Consider the following 22,692-nt stretch of genomic DNA (forward strand, 5'->3'; position numbering starts at 1 on the left):
AATTGTAGCTAATATTGATACTGTTGTTGATAATATTCATTTTTGTTTCACTACTTTTAGATTGTTTTGTGTCGTGTTTGTGTCTCCTCTCAATTGCTCTGTTTATTGTGTTGCTGGGTCGGGTTTGGTTTTGGAATTAGATTGCATTGTTATGGTATTGCTTTGTATTATTTTGTTGGATTTATTAATTTAAAAAAAATATAAAAAATAAATAAATAAAAAATAAATAAAAAATAAATAAAAAATAAATAAAAAATAAATAAATAAAATTAAAATCAATTTTTGAAAAATGAGAATCTATACTGAATCGTACAACGTGAGAATCGCGATTTGAATTTGAATCAATTTTTTCCCACACCCCTATTAGATATGCTTTAAAACCTGCCTACATTGTTACGTTGTTGAAATCAAATGTTGGCAAAGCCAGGACGACTACCTCTTTGTGTCGCCAAAGTATCCTCAGCCTGGAAAAAATGTGCGTATACGAGAAGCATGAAGTTGGGGTAAGGCACCGGATATTTCCACACTTATCCCACTCTTTGATACATCTCAACTTTGCCGTACATACGGCATGAGGCCCCAGGTGCTTACGAGGTGCAGAGTTGTAACAGCAAGCTACATCCACTATAATGTGTTTTTGAGCGAGGACAGACAGGTAGCCCAAATTATATACACTGCAAATTTGCAGGTGTTTAAATCTGTATGACATTGTTTGAATTAGAGATATCGGATTAGATAGATTTAGATCGGATTGGATAGATTTATCGGCCGATAATATCGGAAATTATCGGTAACGGTTTCAAAAAGTAAAATTTATGACTTTTTAAAACGCCGCTGTACGGAGTGGTACACGGGCGTAGGGAGAAGTACAGAGCGCCAATAAACCTTAAAGGCACTGCCTTTGCGTGCCGGCCCAATCACATAATATCTACGGATTTTCACATACACAAGTGAATGCAATGCATACTTGGTCAAAAGCCATACAGGTCACACTGAGGGTGGCCGTATAAACAACTTTAACACTGTTACAAATATGCGCCACACTGTGAACCCACACCAAACAAGAATGACGGACACATTTCGGGAGAACATCCGCAACACAACATAAACACAACAGAACAAATACCCAGAATCCCTTGCAGCACTAACTCTTCCGGGGCTCTACAATATACACCCCCCGGTACCCCTTACCCCCCAAACTCAACCCCGCTCACCTCAACCTCCTCATGCTCTCTCAGGGAGAGCATATCCCAAATTCCAAGCTGCTGTTTTGAGGCATGTTAAAAAAAACTAATGCACTTTGTGACTTCAATAATAAATATGGCAGTGCCATGTTGGCATTTTTTTCCATAACTTGAGTTGATTTATTCAGGAAAACCTTGTTGCATTGTTTAATGCATCCAGCGGGGCATCACAACAAAATGAGGCATAATAATGTGTTAATTCCACGACTGTATATATCGGAATCGGTAATTAAGAGTTGGATAACATCGGAATAAGCAAAAAAGCCATTATCGGACATCTCTAGTTTGAATTCTATTATGAATGATTAGCCCAGATTTACAGCCAAGATGAGAGACAAATGACACTATTAGTGTGACTGCAACATCCTTTAAAAGTGTATGAGTGTAATTATATGACATGGATTGGCTCATCTCCCCAGACATAATGTGTATAATATCACTCTGTGTTTGTCTTTCCCCAAATTTCATGTGTGTCCTCTGCGGTTCAATGCCGCTGTGTTCTTTAAAATCACTCTACTCTCTAAAATATGTCTCCCCCTTTTCTTTTCTTTTTTACAAGCCGATACGCTTTGTGCACACCCCCCACTGACATTTCTCTCCCTCTCTCTGTGTGTGCTGCAGCTGACATTATCTCAACGGTGGAGTTTAACTCATCGGGGGAGCTGTTGGCCACCGGAGATAAAGGAGGAAGAGTGGTTGTCTTCCAGAGAGAGCAGGAGGTAGGACATGCCAACGAAGCAACGCTAATCACGATGGCACCTTGATCCATTTTGACAGCTTCAAAAAATACCACAGACATGGTAGTGAGTGTGGGAAAACAAAAGGAGGGTAGCCTCAAATTCACAATGATGAAAGAGGAGCAAATGACACATGCAATATGTAAACCTTCCCAAAATATGTCAATCACCTACTTCCAAATTCAATTTTAGAGCATGCTTACTTCAGTGTAACCATGATTTACAATCAGAGGTTCCTTTATTAGCGTACACCAGGACAAGCTGGTTAGACGTGCACTGCAAAAACTGAAATCTAAGTAACATTAAATATCTCAAATAAGGGTAATATTTGCTTATTTTGTGTCTGATAAGATCATTTTTCTCACTAAGCAGATTTTATGTTAGTGTTTTACTTGTTTTAAGGGTTTTGGTCCTAAGTGATCTCAGTAAGATATTACAGCTTGTTGCTGAGCTTTTATGACCTATATTGAGTAAAACATGCTTGAAACTAGAATATCAACTGTTGCAAAGATGTATCATTAACACTCACCAGCAGTGTTGGGACTAACGCGTTACAAAGTAACGCGTTACTGTAACGCCGTTAGTTTCGGCGGTAACTAGTAATCTAACGCGTTATTTTTTTTTTATTCAGTAATTTAGTTACCGTTACTACATGATGCGTTACTGCGTTATTTTACGTTACTTTTGATGTAGTATCGGCTAGAAACAGAAGCACTGCGGTGTCGCGTTCTTCTGAATCTTCCTCTGTCACAAGCCGGAGAGAAGAAAAGAGGCGCGGTCTATGTGTGTGTGTGGGGGGGTGGGGGGGGGAGGTTTGATCCGCGGTTTGATATATGAAACAAAAAAAAAAAGTTGTTGGCACGTTCAGTCCACACACAGCGTGGTCATGGCGAGCGCAATAACGGAGGAGCTTGAACGCCCCCGCCATTGAATCGGTGTGTTTATTAGTGCAGATTCGGTTGTGCAAAACGAGGGTTTTAAACACATGCTGATAACGTGCTTGAACCACGTTACGACATCCCGTCGCGCACCCACTTCAGCAATAAGATTGTGCCAGATCTTTAGGAGCAGGAGAAGAAAAAAGTTGTGGATGAACTATCCCGAGCATCATCTGTTGCGCTCATGACAGACGGGTGGACGTCCAGCGGAACTATAAGCGCTCACTTCATCACAGCAGACTGGGAGATGAGAAGACACGCCCCCTCTACGAGAGTCACCTTGCGCAGGTGTTGACACAAGCAGTAGAGGAATGGAAGATAAAGATATCCCAGTCACACGTGATAATGCCAAAAATCAAATAATTACAGAGAATGAGGCAGGACTGGGACCACAGATAGGTGCTTTGCACATGTAGTGAATTTGGCATCACAGAAGGGAATCTCTGTCAATAGGATGGAGCGCTTCTTTGGGAGGATCAGGAAGGTTTCTTACTTCCACCCAAGCACAACAGCTGCTCATGTGCTTAAGACAAAGCAAGAAATGCTAAAGCTGCCTGCTCATACATGATGTCCCAACGAGGTGGAACTCCACTTATGATATGTTGGAGCAGCAGGCAGCTATATACTCTGCATTGACCCACAACACCCTGAAGACAAATGTCACCCTGTCTGATGATGATGTGAGAGTGGCAGATGAGGTCCTCTAGGTGCTTAAACCCCTCAAAAGTGTTACATCTCTACTGAGCACTGAAACTTCACCATCTGTGTCAATGATCCTGCCACTGAAAACAAGGATTCTACAATCCATGGCTCCAAGTGTGGAAGACAGCAGCATCACTCCAGATGTCAGGCTTTATTTCACTACCTATGTTTCAAGGAAGATGATGTGCCTTCTTATGTTGCACTTAAACTTGTTTTTTATTAATGGTCATTGGTCCAAGTTTAAAGAAAGGAGGAATGCCTTTTTATGTTGCACTGTTTTTCATTCATTATGTTAAAAGGAAAATAAAAATGTATGTCAAGTTGATCAACAGATTGTATAATTCTCCAGTGCAATAACAGTACTGAAATGAAGGCAAAAAGGGCATTAATGGGAGCTTTAAAAAAAAAAAGAAGAAAAAAAGAAGTAACTAAATAGTTACTTTTCACAGTAACGCATTACTTTTTGGTGTAAGTAACTGAGTTAGTAACTGAGTTACTTTTGAAATAAAGTAACTAGTAGCTGTAACTATTTACTGGTTTTCAGTAACCAACCCAACACTGCTCACCAGTATAAAACTACTTTTTCAAAGTAATCATTTCTTACTTCAAGCATGAAAAAAAAAATCATGATGCCGAGTGCATATCATTATGTCAAGGTAATGGCACTAGCATTTACTTATTTAAAAATATTTTTCAACATATTGAGCAAAAAAGGTCTATTTTTTTTTCTACCAAGAAAAGTGCACTTGTTATTAGTGAGAATATACTTATTTTAAGGTATTTTTAGGTTCATTGAGGTTAGCTAATTTTACTTGTTTTGGAAAGTCTTGACAAGCCGACATTTCTTGTTCTATTGGCAGATAATTTTGCTTAGTTCAAGTAAAATACCCCTCATTTTTGTATTTTTTTTCTCTTGTTTTTGAACACTGACTTTTTGCAGTGTGAGAACTGTTTAAAAAAATTATCCAGAAACCGCCCAACAATACTCTATGACCTGAAAATTAAACAAATATGAGTGATATTGTTATTAAACACTTCTATTGTTGCTACATCTGCTACCAGCTCAGTGGCCTTGTGGTTAGAGCAGTGGTTCTTAACCTTGTTGGAGGTACCGAACCCCACCAGTTTCATAAGCGCATTCACCGAACCCTTCGTTAGTGAAAAATAAAATGTTTTTTTTTTCAAATTCAAGACAAAGATATATGTTTTTGGTTACACTTTAGTATGGGGAACATATTCTAAGTAACAAAGACTTAATTTAGAGTTTTTTGGACACTAGGGGAACATATTCTAAGTAACAAAGACGTAATTTAGAGTTTTTTTATACACTAGGGGAACATATTCTAAATAACAAAGACTTCATTTAGAGTTTTTTGGACACTAGGGGAACATATTCTAAGTAACAAAGACTTACTTTAGAGTTATTTGGTTAGGGTTAGGGTCAGGGTTAGAGGGTTTGGGTTATAATAAGGTCATGCCAAATAAGGCATTAATAAGTACTTAATAATGACTAGTTAAGAGCCAATATGTTGCTAATTTGCATGTTAATAAGCAACTAATTAATGGTGAATATGTTCCCCATATTAAAGTGTTAACATGTTTTTTTTACTGGTGCACACAATGAACCGTGCATGAACATCACCTTGTTCAAAGAACAAAACCAACACAGTGCATAAACTCACAACAAATTACACACCTGCAAATCAGTCTGACTTCTGCTGTTACTGTATCCGTAATACGTCGATAGGTCGAAGGTCATGAGTCATACCAAAGACTATAAAAATGGGACCCATCGCCTCCCTGCTTGGCACTCAGCATCAAGGGTTAGAATTGGGGGTTAAATCACCAAAATGATTCCCGAACACATGTGGAGTTATATACTTAACCAAAAAAGGTGAAATAACTGAAAACATGTTTTATATTTTAGTTTCTTCAAAATAGCCACCCTTTGCTGTGATTGCTTTTTCGCACACTCTTGGCATTCTCTCGATGAGCTTCAAGAGGTAGTCACCTGAAATGGTTTTCACTTCACAGGTGTGCTTGAAGCTCATCGAGAGAATGCCAAGAGTGTGCAAAGCAGTAATCAGACTAAAGGGAGGCTATTTTGAACAAACTAGAATATAAAACATGTTTTTAGTTATTCCACCTTTTTTGGTTAAGTACATAACTCCACATGTGTTCATTCATAGTTCTGATGCCTTCAGTGACAATCTACAATGTTTCACATCTTTATTTCCACAAATTACATATCGTACCAATAAGATTACCAATAATTACTGATATCAATAAGGAATATCGATATTGGTATGGTATCGACATAATCCTAACAATATGCAGTACAGGCCAAAAGTTTGGTCACGCCTTCTCATTCAATGCATTTTCTTTATTTTCATGACTATTTACATTGTAGATTGTCACTGAAGGCATCAAAACTATGAATGAACACATGTGGAGTTATGTACTTAACAAAAAAAGGTGAAATAACTGAAAACATGTTTTATATTCTAGTTTCTTCCCAAAAAAAGCCACCCTTTGCTCTGATTACTGCTTAGCACACTCTTGGCATTCTCTCGATGTGCTTCAAGAGGTAGTCACCTGAAATGGTTTTCACTTCACAGGTGTGCTTGAAGCTCATTGAGAGAATGCCTAGAGTGTGCAAAGCAGTAATCAGAGCAAAGGGTGGCTATTTTGAACAAACTGTCAGGCTGTGTAGGTGCCGAACCCCAAGATGCAGAGAAGGCGGAAGGCATTGTGCGAGAAAACATGATTTAATTAAACACTATGGCAAAAAAACAAACAAAAGGGTAACAACAAAAGGCGCGCACAAGGCGGAGAACAAACTTGGCTATGAACTAAAATAGCACAGAGGCTAACTGTGGACAAGAAACAAAAACACTTACTGTGACACGAAGGAACTAGGACATGAGCAGAGTGAAACAAAAATAGACAGAGCTACAACGACAAGTATTAAGACAGGTAGTAATGACAATGACAATAATCCAAACAGTGACTGGAGGGTAGGGCAGGTATAAATAGCAGCTGGCTGATTAACACCAGGTGTGGCCAGGTGCCAATCAGCCACAGCTGAGGGGACACAGCACTCAGGGAGACAAACAGGAAACAGAACCAAAACAAGAGCGCTGACAGGAAATACTACACACACAGAGGAAAAACTAAAACACAACCAAACTGTCAGGGGAAAGCCTGACACAAACTAGAATATAAAACATGTTTTCAGTTATTTCACCTTTTTTGGTTTAAGTACATAACTCCACATGTGTTCATTCATAGTTTTGATGCCTTCAGTGACAATCTACAATGTTTCACATCTTTATTTCCACAAATTACATATCGTACCAATTAGATTACCAATAATTACTGATATCAATAAGGAATATCGATATTGGTATGGTATCGACATAATCCTAACAATATGCAGTACAGGCCAAAAGTTTGGACATGCCTTCTCATTCAATGCGTTTTCTTTATTTTCATGACTATTTACATTGTAGATTGTCACTGAAGGCATCAAAACTATGAATGAACACATGTGGAGTTATGTACTTAACAAAAAAAAAGGTGAAATAACTGAAAACATGTTTTGTATTCTTGTTTCTTCAAAATAGCCAAAAATATACTTTTTCGCACACTCTTGGCATTCTCTTGATGGGCTTCAAGAGCTTTTTTGGTTTAAGTACATAACTCCACATGTGTTCATTCATAGTTTTGATGCCTTCAGTGACAATCTACAATGTTTCACATCTTTATTTCAACAAATTACATATCGTACCAATAAGATTACTGATATCAATAAGGAATATCAATATTGGTATGGTATCGACATTATCCTATTAATATACAGTACAGGCCAAAAGTTTGGACATACCTTCTCATTCAATGTGATTTCTTTATTTTCATGACTATTTACATTGTAGATTGTCACTGAAGGCATCAAAACTATGAATGAACACATGTGGAGTTATGTACTTAACAAAAAATGGTGAAATAACTGAAAACATGTTTTATATTCTATTTTCTTCCCCAAAAAAGCCACCCTTTGCTCTGATTACTGCTTTGCACACTCTTCGCATTCTCTCGATGAGCTTCAAGAGGTAGTCACCTGAAATGATTTTCACTTCACAGGTGTGCTTGAAGCTCGTTGAGAGAATTCCAAGAGTGTGCAAAGCAGTAATCAGGGCAAAGAGTGGCTAGACTCTAGAAAAAAAACATGTTTTCAGTTATTTCACCTTTTTTTGTTAAGTACATAACTCCACATGTGGTCATTCATAGTTTTGATGCCTTCAGTGACAATCTACAATGTAAATAGTCAGGAAAATAAAGAAAACGCATTGAATGAGGAGAAGGCGTGTCCAAACTTTTGACCTGTACTGCATATAGTCTTTTTGGAAAAGACAAAATGTATGGTATTCAGTAATAAAAGAAAGATAGAAGTTAGTTTATCCATAAACAATGTCAAAATTGAGAAGGTGTCTGAAATCAGACTGCTTGGGGTCATCTTAGATGAAAAGTTGACATGGAAAGCTTATATATTGCATGTGAAAAACAAGCTGTCTAAAAGCTTATTTATTTTGAACAAGGTTAAATACAGTTTCCCGTATAATACAATGAGAATGTTATATTGCTCAATTATTCTACCTTATTTCAATTATTGTGCAGAAATATGGGGAAATACATATCACAGCAACATAATGCCTTTATTTATTTCACAGAAAAGAGCAATTCGTATCATTTTTACAGTAGGATATAGAGACCACACAAATCCACTCTTCATTAGGTCAGGATTATTAAAACTAAAAGACATTGTAGAATTGCATACTCTATTAGTGATCTTCAAAATTAGAAATAAAGTTCTTCCAAAGGACTTACAAAAGTTATTTGTGTTCACGTCGGAAGATGAGAACCACAGAAGGCCGTATGACTTTAAATATCCAAGAGTGCGAACAGATTTAAAGCAAATGTGCTTATCTGTTGCTGGTGTGAAAGCATGGAATTCTCGAGACAAAGACTTAAAAAGTTGCAAGAATATCTTTGAATTTAAAAGGAGTTACAAAAAGAGACAACTGGAATGATATCAAACTGATTTTTGATTTTGATTGGAACGTGTCATTTTGAAAATGCTTAAACGAAAATTAAAAGTATGTTGAAGTTCGGGTGTTGGTGGAGGGAACAGTGATAAAGTCATCTAAATAATTTGTGTTAAAGGGGAACATTATCACAATTTCAGAAGGGTTAAAACCATTAAAAATCAGTTCCCAGTGGCTTATTTTATTTTTCGAAGTTTTTTTCAAAATTTTACCCATCACGCAATATCCCTAAAAAAAGCTTCAAAGTGCCTGATTTTAACCATCATTATATACACCCGTCCATTTTCCTGTGACGTCACATAGTGATGTCGTTACAAACAAACATGGCGGATAGAACAGCAAGGAATAGCGACATTAGCTCGGATTCAGACTCGGATTTCAGCGGCTTAAGCGATTCAACAGATTACGCATGTATTGAAACGGATGGTTGTAGTGTGGAGGCAGGTAGCGAAAACGAAATAGAAGAAGAAACTGAAGCTATTGAACCATATCGGTTTGAACCGTATGCAAGCGAAACCGACGAAAACGACACGACAGCCAGCGACACGGGAGAAAGCGAGGACGAATTCGGCGATCGCCTTCTAACCAACGATTGGTATGTGTTTGTTTGGCATTAAAGGAAACTAACAACTATGAACTAGGTTTACAGCATATGAAATACATTTGGCAACAACATGCACTTTGAGAGTGCAGACAGCCCAGTTTTCATCAATTAATATATTCTGTAGACATACCCTCATCCGCTCGCAGATTTCTTTGGAAATGCATCTGCTTTGAGTGTCGCAGGATATCCACACATTCTTGCCATCTCTGTCGTAGCATAGCTTTCGTCTGTAAAGTGTGCGGAACAAACGTCCAATTTCTTGCCACTTTCGCATCTTTGGGCCACTGGTGCAACTTGAATCCGTCCCTGTTCGTGTTGTTACACCCTCCGACAACACACCGACGAGGCATGATGTCTCCAAGGTACGGAAAACAGTCGACAAAACGGAAAATAACAGAGCTGATTTGACTCGGTGTTTGTAATGTGTTTGAGAAAATGGCGGATTGCTTCCCGAGAGCGAATAATAGAAAGGCGTTTAATTCGCCAAAATTCACCCATTTAGAGTTCGGAAATCGGTTAAAAAAATATATGGTCTTTTTTCTGCAACATCAAGGTATATATTGACGCTTACATAGGTCTGGTGATAATGTTCCCCTTTAAAAAGGGGGCAGATAAATATAAGAATAGTTTTCTTCCATCTGCTCCTTTCTGATCATGGAAATGTATAAGAAACAAAAAAACAATGAAAGTGTCAACTGTATATGGCTTGTTTATATGCATTTTCATGAAAGGAATAAAAAGAAATGATGATGATGATGTTATAGTGATTTACATTTTAGGCCATGTCGCCTGTCCTTAGTGTAATGTATCCAAACCCTTAAACAGTATAGTGTACATATTTAGTGCTGTATACTGTGACATGACTGATGCAGTACCCTTTGGATTATAATTCAACCAAGAGAAAGTCAATGAATTGCTCCATCCGAATTGTATTCCGGTGTACAGCAATGTGTAATATGTGTGGCGTATTTTTGGCATTACCTTGTTACCTAATCGGGTACAACAACGTTTTCAACTTTGCAGAGTAAGAGCCAGCCCCAGCGTCGAGGGGAGTACAACGTCTACAGCACATTCCAGAGCCACGAGCCGGAGTTTGACTATCTGAAGAGTTTGGAGATTGAGGAGAAGATCAACAAGATCAAATGGCTTCCCCAGCAGAACGCAGCCTACTTCTTGCTCTCCACCAACGGTCAGTCCTTGACACCAACGCCACAAAGAATTGTCTTCTGGCCTGATGGCGTGACTTTGTTTGTGTTCCGCTCCGTCGAGCCAGTGCCACCAAACAGAAGGTTTTAAACTGAGAGATTCATGCATGGTTACCGCAGCACACACACACATCCAATCATATCATATAGCGCTCGAACATCAGCAGAGGAGACGTCTTGCAGATTGCGGTCGTCATGCATGGCTGCTGCAGAAGCGCTGGCGGAGGGTGGAGCAGATGGCGCGGGGTCCTGTGGCGATGACCTCGCCGCTCTGACACCAATATAGACAGCGGATATTAAAAGAAAAAAAATAGTAACAACCTGACTGCTGCCACCAGCCTCCTCGCTAGATGATGTGATGTTTGTAACACAGAATTGGAATTTTTTCAAGGCAGGAAATGTAGTCAACTTGTGGATTGATATCAGTGACATCAAAATCCACACAGGCGCCGCAATTCATCAGCCGCGCTGGCTGCTGCCCAGCTACACGCCAGATTGGGTGCCCTACCCCCTCACATGGGTCTCGTATCCAAGATACAAGGCGAGATCTTCTCACCGAATTTCCTTTCCTTTCTCAGACAAGACGGTGAAGCTGTGGAAGATCAGCGAGCGAGACAAACGCCCAGAGGGCTACAACCTGAAGGATGAGGACGGACGCATCAGAGACCCTTCGACCATCACTTCGCTACGAGTAAGGGCTCGTGCGAGGTCTTAAAGTCAACTTTGAGACGTACAATTGTCATAAATATGAGTTAATGAATGCTCATTTATTCAGAAAGTGTGTGTGAATGCAAACAAATTCCAAAATGCCAAAGTTCAGTTTTGGTTTAATCATTTATATAACACATTTAAAAACAACCCAAAGTGTTGCACAGACATAAAACAAATAAAAAATAGTGCTTAATTCTGACACAGCAAGACGAGCACCATTGGCGTTGTTAGCCCTATTTTAGGGGGGCTCAAGCCCCCCTAAAATATTCTTAAGCCCCCCTAAATAATTTGGTGTTTTTTTGTTGTTTTTTTTACAAATAAATGCCGACATATTCATTATAAAGTGGCCCAAATATGAGTTTAAATAAATAATCATATAACCTGTTATTATTCACTCAGTTTAACCCCTCACTTCGTAGCGTAAGGTAGAGAGCCCCTTTAGTGCGTCGGTATCCAATCCATTCCACTTGTTCATATAGAAAATGCCCACATCACTCAAATTCCAGGCCGCATTTTCTTTGCGACCTTGCTTGCGGTCCTGCAGGTGTACGAAGCACATTATCTTCCTTTACAATGAGTGAAGCTGCACAAAACCTTGTGTGTGCAATTATAAATCATTTATTTTCTTGTAGAATCTATATAAAGTAATATACATTATCCTATTGTTAAAATAATGAAAAAAACATCATTAAATATATTTGTTTTATTGTATTGTTACATTAATAGCTGTTTTATTATTATAGGATGGCTTGTTAAACATTTCAAAGGATTTTCAGAGGGAGGAAAAACCAAGACATTTAATATAAAATGTAAAATGAATAAATACATAAAAAGAAAAAGAAAAAAAAATGGTTAAAAGCCATCGTCCCGGGGAGCATTTCATTTCGTCCCGTGCATTTTTTTTAAAATAATAATAATAACAATGAATAATTTCTAAGTCTTTGTTAGCCGTTTGTGAAGTTTTGTGCTCGTGCGTAACATTCGCTCGCATCTTGTGCATCTCCTAGGGGCAAAGCCCCCCCTGTCCTTAAAAGCTAGTGACGCCCCTGACGAGCACCATTGGCGTTGTTAGCCCTATTTTAGGGGGGCTCAAGCCCCCCTAAAATATTCTTAAGCCCCCCTAAATAATTTGGTGTTTTTTTGTTTTTTTTTACAAATAAATGCCCACATATTCATTATAAAGTGGCCCAAATATGAGTTTAAATAAATAATCATACAACCTGTTGTTATTCACTCAGTTTCCCCTCACTTCGTAGCGTAAGGTAGAGAGCCCCTTTAGTGCGTCGGTATCCAATCCATTCCACTTGTTCATATAGAAAATGCCCACATCACTCAAATTCCAGCCCGCATTTTCTCTGCGACCTTGCTTGCGGTCCTGCAGGTGTACGAAGCACATTATCTTCCTTTACAATGAGTGAAGCTGCACAAAACCTTGTGTGTGCAATTGTAAATCATTTATTTTTTAAGTTTTGTGTTTCTTGTAGAATCTATATAAAGTAATATACATTATCCTATTGTTAAAATAATGAAAAAAACATCATTAAATATATTTGTTTTATTGTATTGTTACATTAATAGCTGTTTTATTATTATAGGATGGCTTGTTAAACATTTCATAGGATTTTCAGAGGGAGGAAAAACCAAAACATTTAATATAAAATGTAAAATGAATAAATACATAAAAAGAAAAAGAAAAAAAATGGTTAAAAGCCATCGTCCCGGGGAACATTTCATTTCGTCCTGTGCATTTTTTTAAAATAATAATAATAACAATGAAAAATTTCTAAGTCTTTGTTAGCCGTTTGTGAAGTTTTGTGCTTGTGCGTAACATTCACTCGCATCCTGTGCATCTCCTGGAGGCAAACCCCCCCCCTGTCCTTAAAAGCTAGTGACGCCCCTGACGAGCACTACAATAGCAATTGTATCTTAAAAGAAGTGTGAAAAAGATTCCACATCAAAGTACAGGTTGAAATAAATAAATATATATAAAAATAAGAAATAATCGACCAAGGTTAACTGCCTAACTGGATTTGAATGGCATAGAGAGAGAAAAAATACGCTGGGAAGATCTAATGGGGAAAGGATGGCTGTCTCACAGTCTCAGACCTGATACTGATCTTCTCTGGTTTTAACCCTGGCTTTGAGTTCTGGCTAAGGAAAGAAATTCATGATACAGTGTGATACATCTTTAGATATAAAAGGATGACATCAGAGCAATCTGACTGGGTTCTTTGAAAGTGCTATGAGCAATATTATAACATCATTGTCTCATCATTGCTTCTTTCTATTTCATCTCGTCCAGGGGGTCTTGAAATTGAAGTGTCCCTCAGAAAGCATAATATGATTGAGGCTTCCCTTACCCTTACTGCATGATTGAATGATCTGGGGTTTTCTGCTCACCCCAAAGTCTGTTTACGCTTTCACTGGTCAAAATCTGTCCATCTTGCCTTTGAAATAACTGACGTCTGTCATTAGTTAGGTAAATATGCTCTGTTCCAGATTATAGTGTTCTCGCTAATATCCATCAGAAGTCCCTATAGCAAGCAAAATAAACAATTTACACTACAGAAACACACACATACACTAAAATACTACATAACACAGGACAGACATGTAAAGAAAACATCCACACTTGATTTACTAAAATAATTTATTTTGTTTCATTAAAAAGTTGTTTGTAAAATGTTTGTTTTTGGCAAGCTTGTTCTATTAAGTTATTGCTTTATAGGAAAAGGCTGATTTTCCAAAAACTTTGCCATCTGCCATCTGTTTACAATCTGCGTTAGCCTCAATGTTTGTTCCGATGTAAATTCAATAAACGACCTCAGTGGTGGAGGTGCAGTGCCATGAATGATTTTATAGACCTTAGCAATGGTGATCATATTGTTAGAACTGAGGATATTGTCATACTACTTCTGTCGGTCTTCTTGAGCTTGTTTGTTTTAGTGTTCCATCCAGGTTGTGTTTTTGTTTGTGTCCAGCATGAGACGCAATAATAAAAATCTGATATAATTATGGCATCTGAAAAAGTTGTGGATGCCTGTGGAGTGAAATTTTCAATGTTGTATTTCAGTGTGCTGCTCATCTGTTATATATGTTTTTAGAGAAACTTAAACTCTATGACAAATATTTGTTCCGTTAACTGACACATTGGGATCATTTATGTGAAATGGTTTGATAGAAAAGTACATTGTTGCACTTTTCTTGGAATGCCAGCCTTTTCAATTTGTATAAAGGACTGTGTAGTTAGTCTGCATGCATCTGAATGGTTACATCAGCATCAGAAACTAATGGAAGGTCTTAGAAGTACGGATGTCCCGATCAGCAATTTTGGTCTCTAATCCCGATCCGATGTTTTGACCTTGGATCCTTACTTACTTACTTACTTACCTAAAGAAGTCAGACTTGGACCTCTATCAAGTAATAAACACAAAATAATATAATAGTCTTAAACATTATTTTGCTTTTAGAGCAGTGGTTCTTAACTTTGTTGGAGGTACCGAACCCCACCAGTTTCATATGCGCATTCACCGAACCTGAAACGTCATCATTATATGATGTTATTATATTAAAGAAATACTAATAGATATATATTTTACAAACAGAAAGATAGAGGAATGTACACATAATCTCTTGTTTACATCTCATTGGGCAACATGTGAATGTTTTAGTGGAAACTAAATGTGATATCTGAAAGGGGTACACATTATTTCCAAAGTAGGACCCCCCACCCAGACATATAATACTAGTACACAGGTCATGAAAAACAATATGTTATAGTCATTGTAAGTGGGCCAAAACACTTATATTAGAAAATATACACATGGAAATTACTGTTGTCATTTGATTACAATAATAAAACATTTAACTAGTTATTTAGTCAGGTCTGGGACAGGTGTGCTGCAGGTGTGACCACATATGCTCCACCGAATGCTCAAGGAGTTTTTGCGTTTGCTCACACATATGGAAAATTAGAGGGAACATTGTTTGGGGGTATCCATAATACGCCGATAGGGAGACGTTTTTATTTATACGATAAGTCGGGTGTGTCTTGACCTCCGCGGCGGAGGCTTTGCCAAACCCCTGAGGCCGACTCACCGAACCCCTAGGGTTCGATCGAACCCAGGTTAAGAGCCACTGTTTTAGAGCCATCTTCTGATCCACTGTGTTTCAAGTAGAAAACACGACTAGCAGTATGACATACGTAATGCGACGTGATCAATATGTGCATTGAGGTGAAGGCCATGAAGGGTTCATCCTCTCGCCATACTCTTGTCATCATTCCACTGCCTCTGCCTCATTATTCCCCCACGAGACAGTGTGTGTCATAGCAGATTAGTGCTATGTTCAGCGTGTCTGTAGCTCTTTGTCTGACTAGCCAGGGATCGCAGAGACCTGGAGGACAGGCCGGGAGTGTGGCAATCCTGTTTAGAAGGTGTGAAATCTGCACAGAGCAGGGTATACGATGGGGGTTGAGGGGTGTTCAAATTTCATTCCAGATTGTTTTGTGAGTCCGCAGAGCGTCATGAAAATGAATCGGAATGTGTGTTTTGTACTGATGTGCTCTGTGCACTATATAAGGAGGAAGGTCAGAGAGAAGGGGCATGGCTTGTCAGTGTTGGGGGGCTTTGGGTTAATGCCCTCTAGGTCTCTCTGGACAGCCAGTGAAAGACATGGAAATGAAGTGACACCCGTGGAGATTCAGCAGCCCGCTGAGCCGCCGTGCCTCTCTGTCAGTGTCGGCAATCGGACGGGTAAAAGGAGGAAGAAGCAGTCGATTTGTTCTTCCCGCCGCTCCCCTCCCTTCCGTCTTTGTCTGGGTTTTATCTGGCCAACGGGGGGCTGCATGCAGGCTGGGACTTGGGCATCTTTGAAGCTGGAGCTGTTGCTATTTGTAAGGATGTGCACGAGTGGGAGAGTTCAGTTATCGTTCCTCAGCAGGACTTATTTACACCCTGAGGGTGTCTCTCTCTCTCTCTCCTTGGATTTAATTTTTTTTTTTTTTTTTACTTCCGTTCGTGCTGCAACACATACAGAAAACAGATGAGACTTATTTAGTGTGTGTGTGTGTGAGAGAGTGGCACAGATATTCACAGTGGAATGAAGTCAGCTCTTCAAACAGCCCACGGGTGCTTGCATGGCGCCCTGTGCTTCATTAAGACATGTGGAGTAAATGTCATATGAATCCCTGGAATCACACGTTTGTAGCTCATGCACACAAGGCACACTTCTGTGTACCGTATTTTTCGGACTATAAGTCGCAGTTTTTTTCATAGTTTGTCGCTCCTTATACTCAGGAGCGACTTATGTGTGAAATTATTAACATATTACCGTAAAATATCAAATAATATTATTTAGCTCATTCACGTAAGAGACTAGACGTATAGGATTACATCGGATTTAGCAATTAGGAGTGACAGATTGTTTGGTAAACGTATAGCATGTTCTAACCTACTCAGTTCTAACCTACTCAGTGGCCTAGTGGTTAGAGTGTCCGCCCTGAGATCGGTAGGTTGTGAGTTCAAACCCCGGCCGAGTCATACCAAAGACTATAAAAATGGGACCCATTACCTCCCTGCTTGGCACTCAGCATCAAGGGTTGGAATTGGGGGTTAAATCACCAAAAATGATTCCCGGGCGCGGCACCGCTGCCCACTGCTCCCCTCACCTCCCAGGGGGTGATCAAGGGGATGGGTCAAATGCAGAGGACACATTTCACCACACCTAGTGTGTGTGTGACAATCATTGGGACTTTAACTTAACTTTAACTATATGTTATAGTTATTTGAATGACTCTTACTGTAAGGAAGGGATAGTAGTTATTTTAGAGTTGGGACACGAGTTTGTGCACCATAGACAGGAATGGGAATCGTTGTCAATGGCTGTGTAATCGGGATAGTGGCAGCGGATTTCATTGGAGTTATTGATGGGAGCTGAAGCATGTCGGCAGAGGGCAGAGCTGACGTTGTTGACATTGCATCATCTTTAGACTCCAACAGGAAAAACTTGACAATACGGGCAATGTGTAAGTCTTTTTCCAGCTTCTTTAAACGTCTGCGCCGTTCCATTTCCCTTGCCATATTCTCCTTGGCAAGGTGAGCATCCTCTTGTAGTCTTTGTCCTTCTTTAGCTTGTGCATCCAATCTCTTCGCCTCCAAGTCAGCTTTCCTTTCCTCCTCTATTTCTTGCTGTAGGTCAGCAAGCTCCAAACCTTTAATTCGCTCCTCTAGGGCAGCTGTTTGAACATCCGGAATATTTTGGAGCAGTTGAAGCCCATGCGATCGCCGAGAGGATCGACGTAATGAAGCAGATGACTGGTACCCGGACGCACTCCTAGCTCTGGTTGGCCTTGCTTCACTGTGTTGTCCTACTGGTAGTGAGGAGATTTGGGCAGCAGGCAGTTGAGAGGGAAGGAGGGTGAGATCGTAAGGGGCCAAATGCTGTGGTAGTCCAATGTCTCTCTTTGGTCTGACAGAGGGCTGGTGATCAGCAGGTGATGACTCCATAGTGTCTGATGGTGGAACTCTATCCGGCTCGAAGGACCAATGTAAGGAAGGGATAGTAGTTCTTTTAGAGTTGGGACACGATGGACAGATTCCGGCCAGAGAATCCTTTAATCATCTTTATTGCTGAAAGGTAGATGTGAATGTGTGTGGTTTTGTGTGTGTGTGTGTGCGTGTGTCAGAAAGTGGAAGGCAGCCGCTACTTACCATAATATGTTACGTAAACATACCAGGCACGTTCTCAGTTGGTTATTTATGCCTCATATAACGTACACTTATTCAGCCTGTTGTTCACTATTCTTTATTTATTTTAAATTGCCTTTCAAATGCCTATTCTTGGTGTTGGGTTTTATCAAATAAATTTCCCCAAAAAATGCGACTTATACTCCAGTGCGACTTATATATGTTTTTTTCCTTCTTTATTATGCATTTTCGGCCGGTGCGACTTATACTCCGGAGCGACTTATACTCCGAAAATATGGTAGTCCCACGTGTGTTGTGTGCAGATTAGCAAATAAACAGACAGTTTGAATATACCAGTGCTGGCGGGCACCCCTGCTTATTTTCACTCTCCTATTTACATTTACCCAACCAGGTGCCGGTGCTGCAACCGATGGATCTGATGGTCGAAGCCACAGCCAGACGGGTGTTCAGCAACGCCCACACCTACCACATCAACTCCATCTCTGTGAACTCTGACCTCCAGACTTTCATCTCCACTGATGACCTCAGGGTGAACCTATGGAATCTGGAGATCACCGACCGCAGCTTCAGTATCCTCTTCGCTCGCTACGTTTACAATTAGGGCTTCCCCCTCAAAAGCTCCGACTCCGGTTTGTCCTTAATTGCCGCCTCTCAGACATCGTGGACATAAAACCATCCAACATGGAGGAGCTGACAGAAGTGATCACCTCGGCAGAGTTTCATCCGGAGCAGTGTCACACTTTTGCATACAGCAGCAGCAAGGGCTCAATCAGACTGTGTGACATGAGGCAGGCGGCTCTCTGCGACAAGCACTGCAAATGTGAGTACCAGCAGAGAGCATCATGGGTAAAATGTCTTCATTTCCATCGGTTAATCAATTAAAACCATATACATGGTCCAAGGTTAAAAAAATATGTAGTAATTGAAATACAGTTAGAACATTGGGTGTAATAATAGATGATAAAAAATATACAACATTAAGTACACTGCAAAAAGTCAGTGTACTTTAAACAAGAAAAAAAAAAAAAAAATTAGGGGTATTTTACTTGAACTAAGGAAAATAGAACAAGAAAATTTGGCTTGTCAAGACTTTCCAAAACAAGTAAAATTAGCTAACCTCAATGAACCCAAAAATACCTTAAAATAAGTATATTCTCGCTAATAACAAGTGCACTTTTCTTGAGAGAAAAAAAAATATGAGACCTTTTTGCTCAATATGTTGAAAAATATTCTTAAATCAAGTAAATGCTAGTGCTATGTATAGTACTATGCCACACACAATGATTAACGTTTTTAAATGAAATCACATTTTTTGTGTAATATTAATGGTTAAGTGTATTGTGTAATGGGATTTTTGCCAAAAAATAAGTGCAATTACTTTGGCAAAAAAAAACATGCAAGCAAAAAAACTACATCCTATGCACGTTAAGTCATTGAAAGGTTTTGTTTCCTTTGAACACAAAGTCACTAAACACGACATAACCACAGAATATCCAACAAAACAAAAGATCAAAGAGTGACTAATTCAGAATAATTTGAATTAATCGAACTGATTGGCTGAGATTCAGGAAGTGCAGGGAGAACAATGTTGCACATAAAACAAGCATCATTTGCAGCATCATAGAGAGAATAGTACAAATTATTTCTAAAAAATTTCGAAATATATGGAGTAAACATGAGATCAGGTTGTTATTGTTTTTTTAAATACAATTCTACACATTTAAAACACAATATACATGAAGATTGAGCGGGTTTCAGTGAGCGTCTCTTAAACAATGAACGCCATCTCCAAAGCCTAATATCACATGCAAACACCTTAGTTGAATGTATAATGAACACATTGACATTTTTAAACAGGCAAATCGATCACATTAGTCCTTCGTGGACACACCTGGTTGTCCAATACTGTCCGTCATTTCCTTCCGGTGTATTGACGTGTTCACTGGAGTGTGTGCTAACTAACACGGCTTGTCGGGATGCACGGTGCATTTGGGTTTAATGAGGAAACGTGGGAATTGTTTGGATTGGGGAGAGAATGCGAGGCGCACGCACACGCACACGCACACGCACACACACACACACACACACACACACACACACACACACACACACACACACACACACACACGCACACACACACATACACATGCACACTGCAGGTGGTTGTTCTTGTTAACCTCAAGACAGGCCCATTAAAGCTCCTGTATGTTACGAGGTCAAAATCAAAACATTTTAACCCTGTAAGACCCCTTGTTGTGAAAATACAACGTTACCTTTAACCATCCTAAAAAACAACCTGTTATATATATATATATATTTTTTTATTTTTTTTTTTATTTTTTTTTAACCACATTTACATAGTCATTGGGTCCTATTGTTCAGTCTCACAAGGCTATTGGATTGTACATTTGTTTATAAGTCACGCCTTCTGGCCATGAACTCACACAACCTCTCAAGGTTTCCTTCGAACAACATCTATTAGTTTCATTGAACTGGATTCATCAGATTCAAGTAAGTAAAATGTCTTTTGTATTTTTTTTGGTTGTTATTACAATGTCTAGAGCATGTACATATGTAGTTATTGTGGAACAGATGCATCAAATTTCATTTAGAGCTTGTTATATAATTGTTGCAATTGTACAACACTGGGTGAATGTGGTAGTCAAAATAGAAATGTCTGCATCAAATGCCTCCTACAACAACATCTGAAAGGGGGGTGTATCTTGTGTTTTTTACTTGTGTTTTTTATGATAATTTAATAAAAAACTTTTTTTAAATTTTTTTTTATTTCTTGTGCGGCCCGGTACCAATCGATTCACGGACCGGTACCGGGCAGCGGCCCGGTGGTTGGGGACCACTGCGTTATATGTCTCATAAATAACCAACTGAGAACGTGCCTGGTATGTTAACGTAACATATTATGGTAAGAGTCATTCAAATAACTATAACATATAGAACATGCTATACGTTTACCAAACAATCTGTCACTCCTAATCGCTAAATCCCATGAAATCTTATACGTCCAGTCTCTTACGTGAATGAGCTAAATAATATTATTTGATATTTTACGGTAATGTGTTAATAATTTCACACATAAGTCGCTCCTGAGTATAAGTCGCACCCTCGGCCAAGCTATGAAAAAAACTGCGACTTATAGACTGAAAAATACGGTACAAATGCGGCCCCCAAATCAAAAAGTTTGGGGACCCCTGAACTACATCATCATATGTATTTATTTCTGAATAAAGACACTAATACTGAAAGTTCCCGCTGCCTCTGCTGTCCCCTGCCCTACTATTTAGAAGCACTGCTATGATTAAATATGTAGCCTACAATAACTTTCTGAGTAGCGCACATAAATAAGACATATTAATCTCAGTGCTCCCCCCACCAAGCATACACACCTATAAATCAGTGAGCTGAAATTAATCGGCGTTACCAAAGAGATGAATGGCATGATGAGCAGAGGGAAAGGCGAGTGCCAAAGATACTGAGCCCCAGGACAGAAAGAAAAAGAACCGGCCAATTCCCCGGGTGGCCTATTATGTGCCCCTAGAGGGGTGCGGGGGCAGGAGGGAGGGCAAGGACGCACACACATGAATATAAACATGCATCACTGACACATGCGTAAATCCAGCTGGGCTCAAATGGGCCCAACACTTAGACATTGATTTGTTTTTTCTTATTTTTATCCCCGTCCTATAACCTCCCGTCACCCGCTCATTTCTCCATCTCCGACTCCGCATCCCTCATTAGACTCCCCCCTGGCGCATCTCAGTGGAGGGTGGTGGAAAGAGACAGTGAGGAATGGTGGGGAGGAACAATACGTTGACAGCTCACAACGGAATGTCTGGCTCTCATCGCCTGCGTGCAGATGAACAGCTGCCAGAATCAATAGGAATCATAACCAATATTTAGCCATCACCCTGACCCGTGGTTGTCTCCTTAGGGCGGGGGTCGGCGCCGCCATAGTGGCTCCCTGGAGCATTTTCAAAAATGTATGAAAATGGAAAAAGATGAGGAAAAAATATGTAGTTTTTGTTTTAATATGGTTTCTGTAGGAGGACAAACATGAAACAAACTTTCCTAATTGTTAGAAATCCCACTGTTTACATTAAAGGCCTACTGAAACCCACTACTACCGACCACGCAGTCTGATAGTTTATATATCAATGATGAAATCTTAACATTGCAACACATGCCAATATGGATTTGTTAGCTTACTAAAGTGCAATTTTAAATTTTGTGCGAAATATCCTGCTGAAAACGTCTCGGTATGATGACGTCAGCGCGTGACGTCACGGATTGTGGAGGACATTTTGGGACAGCATGGTGGCCAGCTATTAAGTCGTCTGTTTTCATGGCAAAATTCCACAGTATTCTGGACATCTGTGTTGGTGAATCTTTTGCAATTTGTTCAATGAACAATGGAGACAGCAAAGAAGAAAGCTGTAGGTGGGAAGCGGTGTATTGCGGCAGGTGTTGTGCTGGATAACGCACCCCCGCCGTAGAATGCACCCCTTGACTGGTGTGCCGGATAACACAGCCGGTGTTTCATTGTTTACATTCCCGGAAGATGACTGTCAAGCTTTACCATTGGCCTGTGGAGAACTGGGACAACAGAGACTCTTACCAGGAGGACTTTGAGTTGGATACGCAGACACGGTACCGTGAGTACGCATGCAGCTGCGGCTTCCAAACATTTGATCGCTTGCCCATACGTGCGTGCCGCTATGTGC

The 22,692-nt window shown here is 39.6% G+C and overlaps 1 protein-coding gene across 2 annotated transcripts in view; it reads left to right on the forward strand.

Annotated features, from left to right (window-relative positions):
- LOC133575405 (serine/threonine-protein phosphatase 2A 55 kDa regulatory subunit B beta isoform) overlaps nt 1-22,692 on the forward strand; it is a 177,048-nt gene that overhangs the window by 136,154 nt on the left and 18,202 nt on the right. For both annotated transcript variants that reach the window (XM_061928123.2, XM_061928124.2), the window contains exons 2-6: nt 1,866-1,963; nt 10,354-10,519; nt 11,114-11,226; nt 18,345-18,522; nt 18,609-18,773. In XM_061928123.2, the coding sequence (XP_061784107.1) occupies nt 1,866-1,963; nt 10,354-10,519; nt 11,114-11,226; nt 18,345-18,522; nt 18,609-18,773 (720 nt within the window). The remainder of the gene's footprint in view (nt 1-1,865; nt 1,964-10,353; nt 10,520-11,113; nt 11,227-18,344; nt 18,523-18,608; nt 18,774-22,692) is intronic.

This window comes from Nerophis lumbriciformis, linkage group LG35, assembly GCF_033978685.3.
Source record: "Nerophis lumbriciformis linkage group LG35, RoL_Nlum_v2.1, whole genome shotgun sequence".
In the NCBI taxonomy this organism is placed as follows: Eukaryota; Metazoa; Chordata; class Actinopteri; order Syngnathiformes; family Syngnathidae; genus Nerophis; species Nerophis lumbriciformis.